This window comes from Natrix helvetica (genome assembly GCF_964273705.1).
Source record: "Natrix helvetica genome assembly, chromosome: 1".
Lineage (NCBI taxonomy): Eukaryota > Metazoa > Chordata > Lepidosauria > Squamata > Natricidae > Natrix > Natrix helvetica.
This window is the reverse complement of record NC_138548.1, coordinates 308028160-308052560: the sequence shown is the minus strand read 5'-3', so window position 1 is coordinate 308052560 and position 24401 is coordinate 308028160. Positions and strand designations below refer to the sequence as shown.

At 38.7% G+C, this 24401-nt stretch overlaps 1 protein-coding gene across 4 annotated transcripts in view; it reads right to left on the bottom strand.

Moving 5' to 3' along the window:
• CACNA1D (calcium voltage-gated channel subunit alpha1 D) overlaps positions 1–24401 on the bottom strand; it is a 253198-nt gene that overhangs the window by 9912 nt on the left and 218885 nt on the right. For 2 of the 4 annotated variants that reach the window (XM_081938854.1, XM_081938853.1), the window contains 4 exons: positions 8065–8178; positions 6984–7363; positions 6197–6223; positions 4181–4330 (listed from right to left, as the gene is read on the bottom strand). In XM_081938854.1, the coding sequence (XP_081794980.1) occupies positions 4181–4330; positions 6197–6223; positions 6984–7363; positions 8065–8178 (671 nt within the window). Of the gene's footprint in view, positions 1–4180; positions 4331–6196; positions 6227–6983; positions 7364–8064; positions 8179–24401 lie in introns of all 4 variants that reach the window. The other 2 variants (XM_081938852.1, XM_081938855.1) reach the window with 2 other exon arrangements.

Sequence of the window (24401 nt, the reverse complement as noted above, 5' to 3'; positions counted from 1 at the left end):
CTGAAGGCGACAGACGTTGCCGTCCGCTGCTCATCTCCCCAGTGGGCTCATTTTAGGAGCACAGGAGGTTTTGGAGGGACCACCTGCCGTAGGGCGGCTTGCTGGAACCCCCAGAATCGGCGGCAGCCACGGGGGTGGGTGGGTTTCCAGCTTCGCCTTAGGAGCCAGGGGGCCTGGGGGGTGCATAGCACAGCTGTGTGCCTTCGCCGAATGGATTCCGGAAGGAAATAATAAATTAGAAGTTGCAGTAGAAGTGCTGGAGGTGAGAAGTTTCCTTTAATCTCTTTTAACACCATTTAATTGATGAGCAACAGCTTTTTGCAAGTTGTGGATTCAATCTATTTGAAGTTGCAAGATTGGAGGGTGTTTTTTTTTCACCCCCCTCGGGTAAAGCGGCATTTGGACTATCTCTTGATCTCAGAATGGAGTGAGAGAGAGTAAAATGTTGAATTACTCACTTGTACTAACTTTGTGAGAAAGATTTATATCACAATTGCAAGAGGTGATTCCTGAGTTGTTTTAAAAGCTTTATCAAAACTTTGGATGCTTTGCTCCCTGGTTCCCTGTGAAAGGGGGAGCCAAGATGGCCCACTTCCATCTTCTTCTTCGCTCTTATAAATGAAACTAGCCTTTTGAAACTACCTTTGAAAAAATTTCTGGCTTTATATTATTATTACCCCCCCGAAGGTCTCCTGGAGCCCCTCCTGTTATGTCATCTTTTGGGATTTGGATTATTTGATTTTCTTCTTTTGGCTTGGAACTGTGATTGAGGATTAACTTTTACTTCTGGGCTTGTCTGCTTCCACGGCATCATCCAGCTGCGCATTCCACAGATGCCATTTCTTTTGTATAAGACTTACACTCATCTCTGAACTTAACAAATGGGGTCCAGAAAACCACCTCCTGGCAAGGCAGCCTCGGCGCCCACTTCCTCCACATCCAGCCCAACGACCCAATAGACAAAAATTTCATCATTCTTACAAGAAGGGACTGGAGAGAGTTCAAAGGACTTATCTGTTACCCAAATGTTCCAGGCTCTTATGAAGGGACAGGATGAATTGAAAAAAGAGTTGGCAGACTTTAAAGAACAGCTCAGAGATGTACAGCAGTAAACAACAGAAAATAAACAGAGAGTTGGTGTGCTGGAGGAGGGCATGGTTGGGCTGAGGGAGGAGGTGAAGGCAACTCAGAAGGGGAATAGAGAATTGGAAAATTTCATGGTGATGATGGAACTTGAAAGAATGTCCCTTTTTCTCAGATTCCAGAACCTACCGGAGACAGAAGATGAAGATCTTAAGGATACTATGTGTACAATCTTAGCAGAATATATTAAGTGAGATAAAGAACAGTTGCGGTGGGATACGGACCTGGTTTATAGAATCAATTCAGAATATGCCAGAACACATAATGTTCCAAGGGAAGTACACGTTAAATTTTTTAGGAAGACCACGAGGGATGAGGTTTTGGGGGCCCAAAGGGGGGACACTAAAATATAAAGATAAAGAAATTGCCATTCTTAAACAAATTCCGAGAAAAATAAGAGATAAGAGGAGGAAGTATTCCTCCTTATCAAGGAAATTATATAACAAAGGAGTTTGGTTTAGATGGTTATTGCCAGAAGGAATGTTGATCTTCTGGGAGGGAAACAGAATTAGAATCAACACAGTTGTGGAGGCAGAGGCCTTCATGAAAAAACATAGTGCCCTCCTAGAGGACGAAATCATAAGAGGTAGTGAAAAAGGTGACAATACACAAGATATGAGGGAGGGAGGGGCTGTGGCTCCACCAGAGGACAGGGGGGAGGGAGCAATATTGAAAAGACTCAGGTCACAAAAATAAATGTATTTGAAATATCATTGTAATTGTTGATATATTAGAAAGTGGCAAAAGAAATGATTGAACATATGGTTGATACAATGTATAACAAGATGCTGTTTCTGCTTATCTTTTATCTTTTGTTTTTCTCTCTGTAAAAGTTGTGAGATTTGGAGAGATTTCTACGTTCAGCACGACGTAGCTGCCAAATTTTTTTGTATATCCACCTACCCTTTCCTATGTTTAAAAACCAATAAAATTCTTTAATTAAAAAAAAAGAATGAAATCAAGTTAAGACAGAGTTTGTTAGCCCAGTACTAAGAGTAGGTTAAACATCTCTAATATTAAAGGTAAATGTTTCCTTGCACATATGTGCTAGTCATTCCCGACTCTAGGGGGCAGTGCTCATCTCCGTTTTAAAGTTGAAGAGCCATCACTGTCTGAAGACATCTTCATGGTCATGTGGCCGGCATGACTAAATGCTGAAGGTGCACGGAATGCTGTAACCTTGCCTCCCTATTTTTCTACTTGCATTTTACATGGTTTCAAACTGCTAGGTTGGCAGAAGCTGGGACAAGTAACGGGAGCTCAGACTGTTACACAGCACTAGGAATTCGAACTGCCAAACTGTCGACCTTTCTGGTCGACAAGCTCAGCGTCTTAGGCACTGAGCCACCACGTCCCTTCTCTAATATTATAGATGCCTAAAACTGTAAAAATAAAAAATCCAGCAACATCTAGCAAGAGTAATCTATTTTTTATTTTGTATAGTCTACTATGAAATACAAAATTTAGTATAAGATTTCTTTGCTGATCCATTATTCCCATTTTACCTTTTTCACCCCATTCTTTCCTGTTTGGTATAGAATTCTATTATGATTCATTGCACAATTAGATGTTTAGCCTGGATTTGGTATCTTTATCCACCTACTGAGTCCTTCCCAAGACCTGGGATACACAGGTATTGTTGTCTGATGGTGTTAAAGAATCTCGGGATGTAAACCAGGGGTGGGTTTCAAATTTTTTTACTACTGGTTCAGTGGGCGTGGCTAGGTGGGGAGCATGTGACTGAGTGGGCATGGCCAACTTGACGTCACTCATGCACACACCCACTCAGTCACATGCCCCTCCCGACTTAGCCATGCCACCGAACTGGTGAAAATTTCTCACTTCCCCGCCGCTGCCGAATGGTCCGTACCCTCCCCCTACAGACTGATGCTGCAGGAGGAAAGGAAAGGAGCCAGTCTTGGGAGAGACCTTCCCTCCCCCTCCAGAGAGCCTGTGTGGGGAGAGAGGAGGCAGGCTGGTTTGAACAAGGGCAGGCGGTTTGTGGCCAGCACCTCCTTTGCTCATTGGGGCAGGTGCAGCAAAGTGCCGCTTGCATGGGTGAAGACAGCGCACGGCCGGGCGAGATTTTCTTCCCTCTTTCTCTTCACCCACCCGCCTCCTGCTGCTTTTCCTCCCACTCCTCCCCTGCGTTGCCTGGTCACAAGGGCCGAAGAAATAGTGGCGGGGGATTAAGCAGAGACAAGAGGACATCTGGAGGGGTGCTCCCCTTCACCCTTAGCAGCGGGAACTGCTTTATCCCGCATCTCCTTCCCTCGCTCGGCTGCTATTGCTGGGGTGCCACCAGGCCAAGCGAGAGAAGGAGAGGGGCCGGAGAAAGGAAGGAAGCGCGTAATAGCAGAGGCATCTGGAGGCCTGGAGGAACTTCAGTTCTTCTCCTTACAAATCTACTCAGAGATAGGTGTTGTCAGGGTTTCAAGTAACACCCCAACGAAATAAGACACTGAGGTTTGAGTTTCTTCAAAGTTCCATTTTATTAGTTATGTCATATTGGCACATCTGGGAATAAAATGAAAACTTTGAGGAAACTCAAGCTTCAGAGTCTTCTTTTGTTAGGGGTGTTATTTGGAACCCTGACAACATCTGTCTCTGAGTAGATCTGTAAGGAGAAGAACTGGAGTTCCTCCAGGCCTCCAGATGCTATTGGTTTCTTCATGCTGGAGGATAATGGAAATCATTATTCCTTATATCCTCTTAGAAACAACAGGTTTTAAGGGTCCTCCTTTCCCCATCAGGAAGAAAGGAACTCTCAGGATCTACTCCTGAATCTTTTCAGTCATCTGTCTTTCTTTTCAAGAGAGGAAGGTAAAGCATAGAACAACCAACCCTATTGAGGGAGTTCTCTCAGGAGTTCCAGCAGTGGTGAGGAGGGAACTGGGGGTGGGGTGGGGGTAGAAGAATTGGGACCCACTCAAGGCATTCACAAACTGAATAAGCTATCTGAGATGCTACAGAAGAATCTCATCTCTGATGTACAAGAGCCGCTACATTATTATTTTTTAATGAAACTTAAACTTACCAGCTTCCTGACAACATACTGTCTTCTTCATAATACTCATCACCACTAAAATATTCCTGATCATCCAGATAGCAATCATCATTATAATAATCTGTAATTTCATGATCTTCTCGGCAAATTGTAGGTAAATGTCTATCACCCGATTCTGACCTATGGTTAGAAGAGAGAGAGATTTTTATTCCTTTTTATATATGTAAAAAACACTTACGTAAATCCTCCCCTCCCTATCTTTTCCCAAATCAAATTAGCAAGAGCTAAAACAGTAATAAAATAAAAGGATTTAAAAGAACAAAAGTAAAACTGAAAAAAATACCAAAAACATACATAGGTTGTCCTTGACTTACAACCACAATTGAGATTAGGATTTCTACTGCTACAGTAAGCAAGGGAGTTGTTAAGTGAGTCCTACCCATTTTTATGACGTTTTGCAAGGTTATTAAACAAATCACTGCAGCTATTAGCTGAATCGTGTGTCATTAAGCAAATCCAGCTTCCTCCATTGACTTTGCTTGTTGGAAGCTGTCTGGGAAGGCCGCAAATGGCGATCACATGACCCTATGATGCTGCAACTGTTAATACATGCCAGTTACCAAGTGGCCGAATTTTGTCATGTGACTGTGACAATGCTGTGACAGTTGTAAGTGTGAGGAATGGTTGTGAGTCACTTTTTTTTCAGTCATTGTTATTTCAAATGATCACAAAGTAAATGGTTGTAAATTGAGACTACCTGTAGTAAAAGTCAACAGGGCATATAATATAATCATGTAAACTTTACTACACTTCCTGTAGACTGAATGCCTTCCTAAAAGAAAGAATTCAACCACAGATAAGAAACGAACAGAAAGCTTGGCAGGACAAGAAGCAATGGATGAAAACTAATCCAGGAAAGAAGCAGAAAGAGAAATTTCCTGACAGTTAGAACAATTAATCAGTGTAACAACTTGCCTCCAGAAGTTGTTGAATGCTCCAACATTGGAAGCTTTAAAAAAGAGATTGGATAACCATTTGTCTGAAATGGTTTCCTGCCTGAGCAAGAGGTTGGACTAGAAGACCTCCAAGGTCCTTTCCAATTCTGTTATTCAGTAAAATCAGCTTGCATACCTAGTCTCATAAGGTTGAGGAATTCTACCGGGGACACTCAGGCCATTGAGAAATTGTAGTCTCCTTTTGCCTGTTTATTTATTTGGCCTCACTTCTACTTTTTTATTTTTTCAAAACACAGTTGTGACGGAGATGGATATTACCCTCAGATTTATAACTTGTATTTCTCCAGCCATGGCAAATAAAAGTAACCTATGCTGCAATTTCATTCTATTTCCAATTTCAGTAAATTGGCTGCCTCTTACAGGAGTTGGGGAAATTAAACATAGTGTTGTCATAGGGATACTGATAGATGCAAGGGAAATATAAATCAATGGTAGAAACATGAAGTTTTATTTTAACCTAATTCTAAGAAGGGTTCTGCATAATTTCTAATAGCATCAACACGCAAAATGGTTTGAAATTCATAGGAAGGTCCTTGTGTTGTGTCAAACCATTTGTCCAACTTGCCTATTCTGCTGAAAAGTGGTTTATATAATTTCAGGCATGAATTTTCCAGTCTTATTTAGAGATGCTATCTTGTACCACTGTGACATTCCTTCCTGACTGAACACATCATAAAATGTAGGTTAAAGTTAAACTCTGGTATTTTGATACGGTCAGTAGGTAGTCTTGCAATCCTAGTCCTAATATTGTGCATCAGGATACATTCCCAATTACAGGTAAGCCAAGCTGTATATACAGGTTCAGGACTGCATGGAGATTTCCATGTCTACCGCTCAATGTTCATGCTCAGCATATGGTCCAAATCATATGTTCATATCATATGCTAGGTTGAAGGCCATTGCCCTTAGTCTCATGCTTCAGCATCATCTCCAAAGATAATGACTGAAAAAGGCTTATATGATTTGTTTCAATAAGTTTTATTGAAGCATGAAGTGATGTGTTCCATGATATGACCTTATATATACTTACCTAACGTAAGTTTCATAATAACGAGCTCTACTAGAAAAAAAGAATATGGAGAAAAAAGTACAATGAATTTTAATGAAATGATGAGAAAGTAAATGTTATATTGTACTTATTAATGGATACGTTTGTATTTACCCAAACTTTCCCACAGGATTTAATTCATAAATTATGATGATGAAAGAAAGAAGTAATCATTTCTCTTAACTGATTTTTGGCTTATCTTCTTTAGACATCTTTCTACTGTAATTATACTGTACAGTATACTGTACATACTGTAATTATGCAACAATCTATTAATTGTTGTTGAATTTATCTGATTGTATTAATCTGACCAATAAAGAGCTTGTTTGGTCTAGGGGCTCAGGCACCAGGCTAGAAACTGGAAGACCAAGTATTCTAATCCCTCCTTAACCTGAAAGACATTGGATGAATTTGGGCCAGTTACTCTATCTAATGCCAACTCACCTCACAAGGTAATTGTTGAGGTGAAAATAGGAAGGAGAAATTTAGGTGTATTTGCTGCCTTGTTTATAAAAATAATAAGGGCAGAATCTAAATAAAATAAATAAGTAAATCACATGGCCCAAAGGATGATAGTAGTTGAAAAACGTAAGCCATACCTGGCTTGTAAGCTACAACTTAATCAAGCAGTTATGTTAAAATTAAACTAGACAATGAATAAATTAGACAATCAAATATAACAGTTCAAGGTGTTTAAGAAAAAGTAACAAGAGGATTGGCATTTTCAACCAAATGTAAAATTTTAGTATAAAAATATATTGGGATTTACCTCTTTTTGGATGATCGTCTACGTTGTTCACAGTGATCTTTTCTGGAGTATGAATGGCTCCCAGTTTCCATATGTTCGTGACTTCCAGTGCTTGCATGTTTTCTGTTTGCCATCTTGGACATGTTGGCATTATTGAGGTTAGCATTTGTGGATTTTGGAACTTGCTTCCCTACCGAGTTGTGGTTGTGATGGCTATGATGATTATGAAATAAAGAATTTCCTGTGGGTGGATGCACTTTTTTCTCAGTCGTGTCCACCATACATGAAACCAATGGCCTTTGCACATGCAGGGGGCGATGGGTAGTATTGATCTGTTGAAATGAATCCCTTGTATCAGTGCTAACATGATTGATATGGTTTCCAAACAGGGCACCATTTCTCTGAAATATAAAAAGTGATAATCAATTAATAACATAATATTAGTTTGTTTGTCTTCACGTGTATATCCTGTGTGGGTTCACTTGGCATCCTCAGGTCAGACAGTCACATTGCTATAATACCACAATACCTTCCTCTAAACAGTCTTCGGTGTGATATAGGAGCTACCTATGATCAGAGCAATTATATCACACTGCAATTGAAAATGGGCCAAGAATAGATTATTTTGTTGAACTATTCACACAGAGAGATACTACATCATAGAGACATAGATTCACATGCCTACAGTTAACAGCTAAGCAAACTGTATTACCCACCTCTCCCCAAAAGTCTTTATAAGCTATATTTTAAAGAGCATAGTGCTTGTTATGATTTGTTGTTATAATTATATGATAAGATCATTCCACAACTACAGTGACATGACCAACAATCTTGAGAGTTCTGTGATTTTGTTCTCAGACAGCGAACAGAAAGTTATCCTTAATTCCATCAGTCAGTTGTGTGGCTCTAGCTAACTAATCCATGTGCAGATATGGTTGTCCAAAAAATAGAAGACCACCTCAATATTGAGCCTATAATGAAATAGCTTGGAAATGAATGGAATGTACCAATTACTTTGTGGGGGGAAATTCTTGCATTTGCCTAGTAAAGGGGGGGGGAGTCTATTTTATAAACTGAAGACATCTATCATACAGCCATTTACTTTATATACTTCTTCCTCCTCATGATGATTTTGTTCTGGTTCATCCTCTTGCAAATCACAGGAGATAGCTCGCCGAATTTCAGGTCCAATATCATGAAGTGTTCTAAGCCCAGCCTACATATGTAAAATATAACCAAAGTACATTAGAAATGACAAAACATTTTTCTTTTAGATTACTCATTTAATGGTTTATGCCCAGAGTGTCTTGCAAACAAATGGGGCTGACATGGAACTTAATTGTTTCCATTCCAGTCCAGGAATATGCAAACATTCCCAAATACATATTTCTACTTTTCTGGGTTAAAACTCCTACTTCTAGATTTGTACACATACCAGAAAAGAAGCAAATCAGAATTTTTTTCTAATAAAAAGGGGAGCCTTTTTTTTAGATCTAACATCATATTTTTACTTTAAAAAAAAAGAATAATGCTTCTACAAGTTAGAAAACATGGTCATTGACATTCTGGCTTTATTTCTTCCTCTTTGGGGACAAGGGAGTTTTATAATCAAAATGGTTGCATTAGCTTTGCACGCTTGTTATTACTATTGCCATTTGTACAAAAGGAAAGCTAGTAAGCCTGCAAAGAAATGCTGCTGAAACATATCCTGACTTCAATTTCTAGTGGCATACTCTTATGTTGGATGATTACATATGGCCCAACCCTGATCCTCTCTGCTTTTAGTAGAGTATAACTAGCCTAGCATGGGATCAGTCATGGACATTGCATCATGCTAGTAAACTCTAACAACACAAGCCTTACCAACCAGTATTAAGTTAAACTTTAAAAGAAATTTGGAAGGCTTCTCAATTTCAGATTCTAAGAAATAGCATCTCCCACATTAATTTGGAATCCTAAACTGAGAATTTGAGAAAACTATATTGAAGTAGGGAATGGCAAATCATTTCTGTACTGCTACCAGGAAAATTTCCTGGATGCAGTCACCATATGTAAATTTCAACTTAAGGGAATCCTCACTCTTTTTTAAAACCCACAAATGTATCAGGCTATGCTTATTCTAGTATAGGTTCAGGCATTCCAAAACAAAATGTGAGAATGACAGGGATGCATGTTCTTCTTCATTCTACTCTCACTACCCACATATGTTGTTGTGTTAGCTGGTACCATCTACAAGACAAATATAACCCTGTTTGATTCTACTTGTTTGCACTATTTCATAGGGTTATCAGAATCTAGGTTTCCAACTAGTTGAAACATCGCATATATGCTCAGTAAACACATTTACAGTCCTCATGGAATTCTTTCTTATAACAGTTCGTACATACATGTTCATACCTAGTCATCCTGCAAAATAAATTGCTTAGAACTTATGTGATTGCTTAAATTGCTGAATTTTTAGAGGAATTATAAAATATTTCTATAATAAGTTTATCAATAACAGTAAGAAGCAATGTTCATAAATATAATATAATAAGTTTGAATTTATTAGCCGCTCCCTTTCCAAGTAGGACTCGGGGCGGCGTACAATGGGGCATATAAAACACAGAAAATATATAAAACACATAGGCGTACATACAGAACATACATACAGATACACAAACACGGACTCGGAGGAGGTAAACAATTTACATCATATAGACAGTTAAAAGACCCGCATTAAAATACCCCAATTGTAAAAACCCGATATAAAATTAAGATTTAACGTTTAAAATACAATTTAAAAACAGTTAGGAGGAATAAGAATAATTACGATTGAGCCAGGCCAGATAATTGAAAGAGGTGGGTCTTCAGCTGTACACGGAAGGAGCGGAGATCGGAAGTAATCCTGATGTCACGGGGGAGGTCATTCCACAGGGCTGGGCCCACCACAGAGAAGGCTCTGCTCCTGGGTGTCGCCCCCCGGCACTGTTTGGCGGACGGCACCCGGAGAAGTCCCTCTCTGTGTGAGCGAATTGGTCGTAGGGATGTGTGGGGCAGGATGCGATCCTGCATATAACTAGGCCCTGTGCCATGAAGCGCTTTAAAGATCATAATCAAAACCTTGAAACGCACTCGGTAGACCACAGGAAGCCAGTGCAGCTCGCGCAGGAGAGGTGTTACAGGGGAGTACCTAGTCCTCCCCATAATCACCCGCGCGGCCGCGTTCTGGACCAACTGTAGTCTCCGAGTGCATCTCAAGGGAAGCCCCATGTAGAGAGCATTGCAGTAATCCAGGCGAGACGTCACTAGCGCATGGGTGACTGTGCGTAGGGCATCCCGGTCCAATAAGGGGCGCAATTGGCGCATCAGGCGGACCTGATGGAACGCCCCCCTTGCCACGGCTGTTACATGGTTATCCATGGACAGCCGGGCATCCAGGAGGACGCCCAAATTGCGCACCTGTTCCATGGGGGCTAGTTGGACGCCCCCGATGGCCAGAGATGGAAACACCTGGTTGAACCGGGAGGCCGGAAGCCACAGCCACTCCGTCTTGGAAGGGTTGAGTTTTAGTCGGTTGCCATCCATCCAGACCCGTACGGCCTCCAGACACCGGGACATCATTTCGACGGCCTCATTGGGGTGGTTCGGGGTGGAAATGTTTATGTTTATGAACTAGATCTATACTAGTCTCCCTTTATTTATTTATCAGCACAAATACAACACACACACACACACACGTGTGTGTATATATAGATATATATATATATATATATATATATATATATATAGATATATAGATATATATATAGATATAGATATAGATATAGATATAGATATAGATATAGATATAGATATAGATATAGATATAGATATAGATATAGATATATATATATATATATATATATATATATATATATATATATATATATATATATATATATAGAGAGAGAGAGAGAGAGAGAGAGAGAGAGAGAGAGAATTGTTTTCGTAGATTTTCACGGGTGTAGGTATGCTGGTTTTGTTGTATTCGGGTCTTTTCCCGTGTAAGGTTGAGATTGTCTTTGCAACGTTTCGGCAGGATCTCACCTGCCATCTTCAAGCTGTGGCTTAAAATGTGATCGAAGCTGCCATCTTTCTGTAAGTCTTGGTGGGAGGGGATGGGGTGCTGGCTTTGTTTCAGTAAGTGGAATGATTGGTTGTGTGGTTGTATCATGATTGGTAGATTGGTGCTGATTGGTGCAGGCTGCGTGTGCATTGTTGTTTTGTATTGTAACGGCTTGGGTGGTGGGTGGTGTTCGTTTGTTGGCTAGGGCTGGTTTCCAGATGTTTGGTAGGCGGGAGGTATCATCACGTTTGTTCATGTTGTGGGGGTGTTTCTCTATTTCGATGGCTTTATATATATATATAGATATATATATCTACATATGTATATGTATGTATATATGTGTGTATGTATATATGTACATTTGTATATGTGTGTGTGTGTGTGTGTGTGAGTGTGTGTGTGTGTATCTCAGTGGTGGGTTTCAAATTTTTTTAGAACCTCTTCTGTAGGTGTGGCCTGCTTTGTGGGAGTGGTTTGCCAGCCATGTGACTGGGTGGGCATGGCCAATGTAAAATGTGGTGAAACTCACTTAACAACACTCCTGCTTAGCAACCAAAATGTTGGCTAAGAAACTCTAGCATTTGAAGCACGCAAGTCTTAAAGCTGTCAAGTTACAAGACCCTTGCACCCCTATTTAATATTTATTATTCTATGTACAGTCTTGCAACCTCCTCCACCTACGTATTTAATTATTTAACTGTTTTGTATGTATTTTATAACGTATTTTAGTGACTGTACACCGCCCCGAGTCCCTTTCGGGAGAGGGGGCGGTCTATAAATATGAATAATAAATAAATAAATAAATAACCCTTTAGGAAAAAAAACCTCCAGGGGTGTTCAAACCTGACAGCTTTAAGACTTGTGGACTTCATCTACCAGAATTCCTCCTCTCGCTCTTCATTTTGATGATGTGCGAATGGGCAGGGGGAGGGAGCTGGAACCGGTTCTAAACGGCACTGTAGATTTGTGGAACCTCTTCTATAGAAGAGGTTAGAACTGACAGGAACCCACCCCTGATATATAGAAAGCTTTAAACTTATCTTGACACAGAGAGAACTTTCCTTTTTGGACTTTTAAATTATAGTAAAAAATAATGATTGGTTGGTTGGTTACAAAGGCACCATAACATGAATATCACAACTTTTAATACCTATAATGAAAAATAAATGTTCTTTCAACTACTCAACAGAATAAAAATATGGAAATGTATTTTTAATCTTTCTTCAGTAAATCCACAAAGATGTATGTAAATGATTGAGTATGTATATCTCCCATAAACCCATATTCAAGGACATATTTTAAAGCTAAAATATTTACTGTCTTGTGTTACTTCATCAATTAGTCTTCCTGATTCTTTGATAAACATAATACTACCAACACCAGTCAGTCTATTTCAGAAGCAAATATGAAAAAATCAAACCATTCAAAACCTAGCTTCCAAGGGTTCAAAGGAAAAAAGAAAGCTTCAAAAGCCATTTTCAAATAATTGACAATAAATCATAAAAACATGGATAAAAATATGCCCTGTTTCCTTGGAGGTGTAGTGAAGTACCTTGCTTATTTTTTCCTATAATTATAGAGCACTATGATTCTACAAGAAGTTCACAACTCACCCAAAATCAACCAGCACAAACAAAATTAAAAACAAACAAAAAAAATCAAATTCCATAGCAAAGTAAGGTAAGCACTACTTCGTTTCTTTCTCCACAATAAAAAAAATCCTGTGAAATAGCTTGTTTTCACTTGCTTCCCAAGAGAAAGGCCACCATTTGAGGAGGGCTATTTCATAGTGTTTAAAACATTGGCTCTCCTCTATTGGGCATCTGTAGGGTAGGTAGATGGCATGAAGGAGACATTCCTGAAGATATTTTAGTACCTAAGTACGTAGGACTTCCTAGATAAAAACTAGCACAGTTTGAATTATTCTTAAAAGCCTATTAGTCACCATTGCAGATCCTGAAACATTAATATTATCAGTACAAATTCTCTCATCTGCCAAAATGCAGGGTACTGTATTTTATACCAAACACATATTTCAGGTAGTGTTCAAAGGTAATATATATGTTACACCTGACTATTTTAGAGATATCATGGGTTGTGATACTATTGCTGTGGCCTCTTTCTCCATTAAGTGACTCTGGCACAGTAAGCAAAATTGGGGAAATACTTACAGCTTCCACCTACTTATCTAGCAATAGATAAAGGGAGAAATTAATGGTTTACAGTGAAGCATCAAAATATTAGTAACGCTAATCATTTGTTAACAGAATAGAATGAAAATAAATATGGGTAGTACATCCCTTGGATCATATTAACTCTGCCAGGTTTTAGCCAGATATCTTGAGAGACTTGACTGCATTTTTTTAAAAAAAATCCTTGTGATTCTTTTGGGGAAGAGGTAGACAGGGTAAGAAAAACAAATCTCCGTTAGTCTCCAAATTGTCCAGCCAACAACTCAAGTTAAAGCAAATAAAACCATTAGGCTGCTTAAAAAAATTAGACTGCTTTAATGAATAGTAGAGAAAGGCTGCATTTGCATCAGCTTGAAAGCACTTGTTCTGAACCATTTTCACTGAGTGCATAGTCTTTCTATATAGGTGAGTGCTACTGTGAGTGGATGATGTGTGTGCACACAATAGGAAATGTATTTAAATTTCTGTAGTCTATATTTCAGCTTCATTCATAACTTCAAAAATTTATCCATCACAAGTTTAACTCTGATTCAACTCTCCCCAGTATCATATATGGGATTGGGCCTTCAATTCCAAAACCCTTTACAGCAGGGGTGTCCAAACTTGGGAACTTTAAGACTTGTGGACTTCAACTCCCAGAATTCCCCAGCCAGCATGCTTATATACTTTACAGTATATGTCATCTTATGAATTCCCCAGCCAGCATGCTTATATACTTTACAGTATATGTCATCTTATGAAGGGGGCAGGGAACATTGGAAGTAAAGAAATAAATCAATTCTAAAGTAAGACTCAATGGTTGGGGAAAAACAATCCAAGCTAAATGAATTGCAGATTATGCTTCCAAAACAGAAGCATTTTCAACTTTCAAAGACTTCATCTTAATTTGATAGCCTAATTACTTTATCAGATCAAGACAATGTCTTTCCAGTAGGTGGTTTTGTAACACACAAGATTATAACTTAAAAGTGACATGATAATTCACTGCAGCTGTGCTTTGGAAACATGCTAATACCAACTATTTACAATGACATTAATCATTAATACACCCACATTCCCCCACCATAACTTTTAAAAATGCAAATATTGGTTTTCTCTGGAAAAAAACAAAATACCCAAATTAATAACACATTTGTTCTTTTAAATTTCCAGAGAACTAAATAGCTTTCATAGATAAAATGCATTTCATTATTAACAAGTACCACGTTTATGTGATATATTAGTAATAAGAAACCATATTCGCACATACAGATTTACAAGAATTATATTTAAACCCTAATGCAAACAAAGTTCTTAATATAATAAAATCTAAATTTAAGACGTCTGAAATCAGGTTTAATTACTGCCAACTCATTTCCTTCTCTTTCGGTATAAACAGTTAGATCTATATGGGCGATACTTGTTAATGCACTTATTGTAAAACCTAATAAACTCACATACTGTATCTCTTATCTAGAAATATAGATGACTGAACTACAATAAATTCTAAACTATATTAAGGCTCTATATTGGAAATTGTACTTAATGAATAACAATGAAATTTGAGCTGTCAGATGTTATGACTCAGCTCAAACAATAATCACAGGGGAAATGCAACGTTCATAATGCAAATAATCAAGTTCACCAAAACATTAATAATCAATAACTAGAGGAAACACACCTAATACTTAATCCCAATATCAGTGAATATTCAGGATTCTTCCACCCTTTCATTAAAATAAATGCTGCTTGGTTGACTTTAAAAAATTACTATTCTTTGTAAATTTTCTGAAAACAAAGTAGAACAATAAACCAATCGCTGCTATAAGACCTTACAGCAAACACAAATACCTTAAATAAGAGAAAGCTATCCTAATACTTTAAATTTCGGTTACCTAGTTTGGTTATACCATTGAAAAGTTTCTTTACACAGAATCACTACTAATAAAATACTGCATAATGCAGCATTATACCAGTTAAGACACCCACAATTCCGGACCATACACAATCAAAATATTAAAACGTGGGGCACCTACACTGTAGCAGTGGATATAAGAGACATAGTAGTCAAGTCCAAAATCCACCGTAGCATTAGAATTCACAGAGTCCATCCTATCTCAGTGCCTAGAAGCTGTGTTCCCTTCACATTCCTTACACAAAGAGGTCTGTGTTCTATTATTAAATCCTGTTCAGCTGAGTTTGATGTGAGCCCAGTATGAACATTGCAGGCCAATGAAGTAAAAGCACAATGACGTACAAACCCCATTTGCATTTGATAACCATTGAAAGCCTCTTTGGAATGTCATCATTATATGTTATTACTACTCTTATGGTAGCTAATTGAGGGTTATAAATACTGCACAAAAATAGCAAAGCTTGTAAAAGAGAATTCCACTTGATATTTTACAAACTGCAATGCCGTTATCTTTTACTTTACTCTGCAATCAGCCAGGTGTATTGATTTGTGTGTACTTTCTATGGCACAGTCCATTGATGGACACCTGTCATAATCACTGGCCATTCATGTATGCACTACTAAACGCTATTTTTGAAAATGATATTATGAATGTTTATTGAAAATATTCTTCCCAACTCAAACATTGGACCACAATTTCCTTTTACTCAGGAAATGGCCTAATTGATTGGGATTGACAGGAACAACATAGTCGGTGGCTACCAGGTTAGGAAAACAAACAAATCTATCATCAAATTAAAGCAAAAGATTAAACCAAACTACTTAGTTACAGGAAATTAATTTTGATGCGAAGTTATGGGTATTGTCACAAAACAGCTTCATGGAAAACACAGAACTCCCAGTTAGGAAAACATACTGGTGAGAGACCTATTGTCTCTCTTTCAAATGGTATTTCTTATCTCCAATTTATCATTGCCCTTTCCTAAACAATACTTCCAAGCAACATTCTTGACTTTGAAAAGTCAAGTATGGTTACTTACTAAGGCTTGAGATGTTGCTTGCAACTTTCATTTGGGCACAGATTAATAGTTTTCAATTTAATGCACCTCCTGTGTTCTTTAGATTACAGGTTTTTGCAAATCGGTGGTTTGGAGGGGATCTTGAATAACATATCAAAGATCCTATCAATGTTATTCTTACATTAATTTCTTCTGTATTTCTTTTCCTGATTTTTGTTGAAATGCAGTGATATTGTAAGATGGGTTTTTTCAAAAATACCCTTTTTCACACTACATACTGTTACACTTCATGAGCAGATTGAAGGAAATGTATTACATAAATCATAATCATTCAAGAACACCTTCCTGTATTTCTGAGAATTTCCCCAATTTCTCACACTGCTTTCTTGAGAAAATCTACTTCCTACTAGATTAGATCTCTCTGTCTGTAGATCTGAGTGTTTTTTCTTTTCACAGTGATTGTATTTCAGATCAGTCTGTCTTATTTAATAACTTGTTCCTGTTCTTCAGAACATAGTGTGTTTATAATAATGGACACTTTTAAGATTAACTTCTGAATCCATTGTTTAAACATATCCTTCATCACATCTTATGATAAGGTATTTTGCTCTATTCTATGTGAATAAGTTATATGCAAATGTTTTTCTCCTTTAATTGTAATTTTTAGTTTCTTCTAGCACCCACTAATTGCCAACATTAAAATTTCCATCTTATCATGTTTTTTTTAAAAAAAGAATTCAAAACAACAGCATTTTGCCTTGGGAACAATTCTTATAATTAATTTCAAAATCTTGTTTGAAATCCATCTGGACACTTAGTCCATTTATACATTTCCAAAATCATGTTCTAATTACCCTTTTGTTGTTTATTCCAAAAAGACATTTTTTAAAAATCTTAAGCTTACTTTTAAAACTTATTTCAATGATTAAAAGAAATTCGCCCAGTGCATATTAAAGCTTGTCAATCAAAAGGTTCCTAGTATTTGAAAAGCAGTTAAAAATCAATTTCCAAAAGGGATTAAGAAATGAGACTCAGCAGAATTTGTTTCCATAAGGCTACAGTGCGGGTATGAGCTTAATGGAAATCTCTTGGCAACACAGTTGCTTAGCTCATGAGCTGACTGCAGAAACCTCCATTCCTGCAGTTTACTCATGAGAAACAGCTATCCAGATGCAGGTCAATCTCATCACAAGGCTGTCTCCATGTCTTTGGAGATATCTGCTTCATCATGAATCCTCCCTAGATGCTTGGCTTAAGGGATTTCTGCTGAACTGAATCCACTCAAGGGTTTGTAATTTTTTTCAGTCTGGCGTTAAAGCTTTCCTTCCACATCAGAAATGGAAGTTGGTTGGTAAATTTTAATGGATTTTTTTTAAAAAACCAGGAGTGGATGATGTCATTTGTATAGGATGTTGTTGTTTCTGATAAACCTGCATGAACTTTTGCTGATTTAAAATGGAGTGATAAAACTTTAAAGATTTTACTGTAGAGAATCGGGTCAGATATAGGGTTGTTTTTCCCTTTAGGACAGGGGTGTCAAACTCAAGGCCCATAGGTCAGATCCGGCTTAAATCTGGCCTGCAGGACCACCCTGGAAAAAGCAAAGGACTGGCCCGCATTGCCTCTGCCAGCAAAAACAGAGCTTGGGAAGGCCACATGCAGCCCTCCCAGGCTCTGTTTTTAGCTGTGATGGCCTCTTGCAGCCCTCTGTCAGCGAAAATAGAACTTGTGTATTGCCCCTTCGAACTCTGTTTTCATTGGCAGAGGGTTGCAGCAGGCTGTCACAGCAGAAAAAGAGTGATGTTCAGCTGACCACGCCAACCCCAGCCACATACCCCCACCCCCAGATGTCAAACACAACCCTGATGTGGCCCTCAATGAAATCGAATTTGAAACCCCAGCTTTAGGAGATGGTTGCAGGGAAGAGTTTTCTTTTTGTTTCTTTTTCACTCTGCACTTTTCTCCTTTCCTTTGATCTTCAATAATATTACTACCAAAAAAGGGGGAAATGGAAGTTAGCTAGTTTTCTATATGGAGAGCAGTGAAATAGATAATCCATATATAAGTCATTACAGCAGAAAAATCACATTCAAACCTGAAAAGTATAAACAGAAGGGTCTTTCCCACAATATGCAGGAATGTTTATAAAGGACAGATTTTGGATTAAAAAGTAGCTTCAACTTTTTCCAGGTTCATGTAATTGCTTTCCCATCCCTGCATATATTTAGAACCACAATCCTAAAAAAAGATGTGGCTACTTTGATGAGGTCTTTGAAGACATTGCCACACGTGTGAAACATAGTTTTGAAGGACATGCCCTAACCCTAATCCAGACCAACAATGGGTTGGATTAGGGTTCAATCAAAAATGTAGTTCTAATCATCTAAATATGCCAAGAGATGCTAATCCTACTGAGTGGCAGGAAAAGTCCTCTTCTTTTTCCAAAGTGTCTTCTGAGGTTTTGCTCTCTTTTTTTTTTGTACAATGAAGTATTTATAATTGTAAATGTGCCTATAATTAATTCAGTGCATGTGTGTGGAATATCCCCCAAAATGAATCCCCATAGGCCAATCACAATATTTTTAATCTTTGCAGAGAATATGAATATTTGAAGATTATGCATCGGAAAGTAAATTAGTATATTGGTGTAGTATCTTTCACAGTATCTGTTGGGCAGAGTGGGGCTTCAGGATTTAATGATGGTGACCTAGACGAGATGATCTGTGGTTGATATATTTAGAGGCAAAGTAGTCTGTTTTGTAGATCGCAAACAACTGAGCAAGGACTGATGGGGGGAGGGGGCTTCTGCCATTATATTCAGGTGTCTTGATTTTGATTGGTCTTTAGTCAAGCTATTTCAAATTGGTGCAGGTTGGTAAGGTTGCTGATCTTTTGTTCCTGATCCTGGTTGGTTGTTTTGATGGTGGTTCCTAATTTGTCTAGCATGAGCAAGGTATTTCTACAAAGATGCTTTAAGAAGCTGGATTGAGTTCAGGTCCAAGCCTGCAGTCCTAAGTAGTTGTGGGTTAGGGGATCTCCCAGAACTAGGAACTAGCCATCTTTGGTTCTGAAAGGGGTAGTCCTTCCCCACGCAAAGTTAGTATGCAAATTGGCATTTCTCTAAACTCTAGTTCCCTGCTCAATGAGCAGGTGAAAGCCATAGCATAGGAGGACATTTGCACAACTTAATCTTGCACACAATTGTGTCCATGGGTAGACTGGAAGGTTCATTCATTCATGCTTTGGCCATTTCTCATTTGGACTGTTGCAAAATGCACCACATTGGCTGCCTTAAAGACCACTCAGAAGTTGCAGATAGCTCAGAAGGTAGTTGTGGGGTGCCTCAATTCATCCATGCAACCAGAGGTGGGTTGCCAATTTTTTTACTACCAGTTCAGGTGTGCTTGCGCGACCCGGGTGGAGATTCCCACCACCACTACTAGCAGTTCATCCAATCTGGGCCAAACTGGGAGCAACCCACCTCTGCATGTAACCTCTGTATTCTTCTGCATTAGATTTAAGGGCTGGAAAGGACCTTAACAGTTGCTTAGTCTTTTGCCCTATCCAATGCTGTAATCCATACAATAGTACCTTGAAAGTTTATCGTTCAGCATCTTAGCACCACTAGCAAAGGAGTATTTGCCACTCATTGAAGCAGTCTGTTCAACTATTCCACTTCTCTTATCATTAGGACATTTTTCCTGATGTCTATTGCAACATCTAATTTTTTGTAACTGAAACTCATTTCTTTTCCCATCTTCTGAAAAACAGAACAATTCTGCTACATTCTCTGCAAACAGTCCTTCAGATACTTAAATACAAGTATATTGTTTTTCCACATTCTTCTCTTCCACAGATCGCCAGTGCCTCCAACTTTTCCTCATATGTTTTTTTCTTACGGATTCCTTATCTCGGTTGTTCTCTGTTCCAATTTAGCAATGTGTTTTCAAAAATGAGATATCAAGAACTAGACACATGTTCTACATAAGAACTGATCATCAGAGAATACAGTGAAAGAATGACTTCCCTTGATCCACCTTAGAATTGCATTTGTTTTTGTAGCTCATGTTCAACTTGTGATCCACCAACAAATTTAATTTTTTTTTCCATGCACTGCTACCCAGTCTGGTTCCCTAATCCTCCAAAATCCTATAAACATGCTTTTGATTCTTTCTACTTTTGTATTGTTGTACAAATTAATCTTGTTGGTTTCTGCCTATTGTTTCTGTTTCTCAAGATCCACCTAAATGTGGACATTGCCTAAAGCTGTTTGCTATATATAAACCTGCAGTTTATAATCATATATTTTTTTAAAACTTTCACCTTAGCCATTTATACATACAATGAGCAGCACAAAGTCTTGGTTAGGCATAATTGTTAAACCAACTTCTATCCATCAAATGGCAACATAGCTCAGCTCACCGTTTGTCATCTAGTACACTTTTTGTTATCTTGTACACCTCCTAACAGACTTTGTCTCAAATTCCCATATCCTAGACATATGTACTTCTTTTTATGTATAATATTACTTCTCTCATTTTGTCTGGGCTATTTCTTTTCATTGATATCATAGATAACAACCAAGTTTCACCAATAACTATAAATGGTATTTTCTTTCCAGCCTTAGATTTTTCATTCTTCCTGTTTCTTCTCCATATTCTGTGCTTTTGTAACAGTGGTGGGTTCCGGATCCCGTTCCAACCGTACCAGTACGGTTGTAACGGGCCCAGCGGCGTCCACGTGGATGTGCATATGCATTTTACCGCCTCCGTGATGCTCCAGCTGCTCAGTGGAGCATTGCGCAGGCGCTGTACGTGCCATGCGTGTGCACGGAAGCCTGGAAGCCTTAAAAGACAGGTAAGGAGCTCGGCCAAGCAGGTGGGCCCTCCGGAGCACCGTACCAGAATGGTATCCGTTGCTCCGGGTAGGCTCCGATACTCTCCAATACCACCTGCAACCCACCACTATTTTGTAGACACTGGAATTTTTAGAACCTGAAATATTCCTTGCTATATTTGTCTTCCTATTCTTATTAGATTCTTGCTAGGCTTCTTTGTATTTTCACTGAGCCATTTGAATGGTTCCATATATAATAGTGACCTGGAAGAAATTATAGGTGCCATAGGAGAATGCAAAAATGATGATTTTTAAAAATATCAATGTTTATACAATGTTTATAAATATCAATATTACACTCACGGCTGTGTATCACGAAGAAAACTCAGACAATTTGAACAGCCTTACTTCTTTCTCTCTTCAAGATTATTCTTAAATATTTGATCAGTAGCCAAGGTAATGAACAAGGTAATGGAGCAAAAATTATCAACTAATTTATGATTCACCTTCAGAAAAAACAAATAGTTATACATAAAAAATTGAAATATTTGTTCACTGTATGTCTTCCAATACTGATTTTTTTAAAAAAAATCATAGTTGGTGCCAACCTCCGGTACAGAGCAACAAATATATGTTTCAGAAGCATAACGAATTTTCATATTGCAACCCAAAAAATCTGAATGTTGCCTTTCTTTGTGACCTAAACATCCAAGCAATATACATTCCAGCTAAAATATTATAGTGTCATAAAAGCCACCTTCGTTTTAAATGAAAAACAAAATTGTAATAAAGGAACCAAAAAGACAGGGCTGTTAAACTCCTGGCCTCTGGGCCAGATGCGTCACATGCTGGCCACGCCCACCCCACCCCCCATTTAGCAAAGGGGGAAAAAGTCCCAGTATGTCACATGACATCGCCGTGATGACATTAGTTTGACACCCTTGTGCTAGGAACAATAGGTAGTCATTTTAGCTAGAAAAGAAAAATAAATAGCTAGCTAGAAAAGATGTCTACTAGAACAAAAAGCACTTCTCTAGAACCTGCTAGAGATATTGTTGATTAATCACTAGTACCACTGTCCAAGACTCAACTATATATTTTTCATATGATCTGCTGGAGGAAGCCTTTTTCACTATTATGTGACTAAGTCCTAATCCTAGGGGTTCAATTGTAACCATTCCTCAGACTCAGCTGATGCATACTCAGTGCCCTTTGGCCTCATAGGTGCATTTCCATCATTAATTTAACTGCATCGAGAGTTTTGTCTTTTAAATTGCCATCACCAGAGCATCTTGCAATTGTTGTGGTTATAAAATAAAGGAATTTCAGTATCTATCAACAACTATTTGTTCTGAGACCCAATATTCTATCTGGATTAGGATGCCATTTATAAATACCGGTTGTAAGGAAATGACAGCAGAAAAAAGTATGTCTCACCTTTGAGCACTCAGAAGCAATGAGCTGGCCACTGAGTCATGGCTTGATCTAGCAGGGAGATGTTTTTAAGCTCTAACTGCCACCACCTGTTACTATAGCCAATAGAAGATTCAAAACTGAAAATGTCCAATATTAACTTTCACAGTTTGGCAATCAGCCATAGAGTCAGGATGGGAAAAGATTTAATTACCACTTCACCCATCCAAAGGGTCTTCAACTCAAGTGCAATTATGAAGGAAGAAATACAGGTCCTATTTACATGAATATCTATTTCTACAGCATTTGTGTAAAAATAATTATGTAATAAGCTAAGGATCCTACAGGTCCAATAAATTCTTTTCACATCCTAACAATGCTATTCAGAAAAGAAAACTTGGTCTTTATCATACAGAACTTTTTAAAATAGCTCCTAATTCAGCTAATAACTAAAAAAACAAGATGTGACCCCCAAAATGACTTTAAAAATGACTATCCTTTAGAAAAAGTATTTATCAAAGAAAAAGAGATAATTGAAATCATCAGATTTTCCGTTCTGAAGCATACCTCCTGGTTGTGCTATTTGTATCACACCAATTGGATTGTATAATTTAGACACATCTCCAGAATGATACATTTAATAAAAGAAATAGACCTAAGCAACAATAGCCCCCAACAACATATCAACATGTGTAAAAGGCCTGACCTTCATTGCGCTCACTTTCCTGATCTTTCTGCAATATGCAAAAATATCAGAAAGAGGCTTAGCCATCTGAATGTGTAATTGGTTATGACCACTTCAACAAATGTTATGGTGAAGAGAGATAGTGAAGCTGCACTGAATGGTGCAAATGTGGCTTTATGTCATACACATGGATTTCAGTTTTTTACATTTTTAGTTTTAAGCTTTAGCAATAGCACTTAGACTTATATACCGCTTCATAGTACTTTTACAGCCCTCTCTAAGCAGTTTACAGAATCAGCCTATTGCCCCCAACAATCTGGGTCCTCATTTTACCCACCTCGGAAGGATGGAAGGCTGAGTCAACCTTGAGTCGGTGAGATTTGAACTGCTGAACTGCAGCTAGCAGTCAGCTGAAGTAACCTGCAGTGCTGTACTCTAACCACTGTGCCACCTCCATCCTTTTGGGGGATTGTGAGTGAGAAGAACTTCCCCTGACCCATGCAACCTTTTTGTGATGAACTATGTAGGTGAACAAACTATGTTTGTTCAGAGTTAGAGGCCAGCTGGGCAGAACTATTGGGATGACAGAAGTGAGATCTTCTGAAGTAATGGGATTTATTATGAAATTAGTTCTAAAGCCAGCTACTTGCTGATCAATGGGAACATGATGTATGTTGTATGAGGCACACTAGCGTTTGGTAATGTTCCAGTTCTGGATTTTGCCAGTGTGGGATATTAAAGGAACATGAACCCAGAAGCAACGTTTCGTGGCTATAGAGAGAGATCTTGAGAGTGTGCAATTTGAAGGAGGAGGGAGGCGAGGTTTTTTTTGCTTGTCCGATTTCTTAAAAAACTTCAACCATAAAGTTTTCCCTCACACCAATTCTGCATTTGCTTTTGAGACCACAAAACTGAAGAGTTGCATGTAGTCTGCAGTTCACATACCTATGGCACTCATAGATGTTATCTGTATTCTTACAAACAGTTTTGCCACTTCCGGTTCCGGCGGCTACGGCGACAGGCAAGCCTTTGCCTGCTCCCGCTCTCCCGGTGGGCTTCCCCCGCTTCTGGGGGGGCACAGGATGCCCCGGAGAGGTGTCCTGCCGAGGGAACGGCTCGCGGAGGGTCCTGGCATCGGCGGCGGCTGGCGGGGGCTCCTCCGCTTCGTTCTAGGCACCGGGGAGCAGTATCGGAGGGCGCCCGTGTGCGCGCGCCTCGCCCCATGCCGATCGGAGAACGCGCTATTGAACGAAGCAGCGGCAATGTGGTGAGAGGCTGCCCTTCTCCATTCCCTCTATCTTAAATTTATGGAC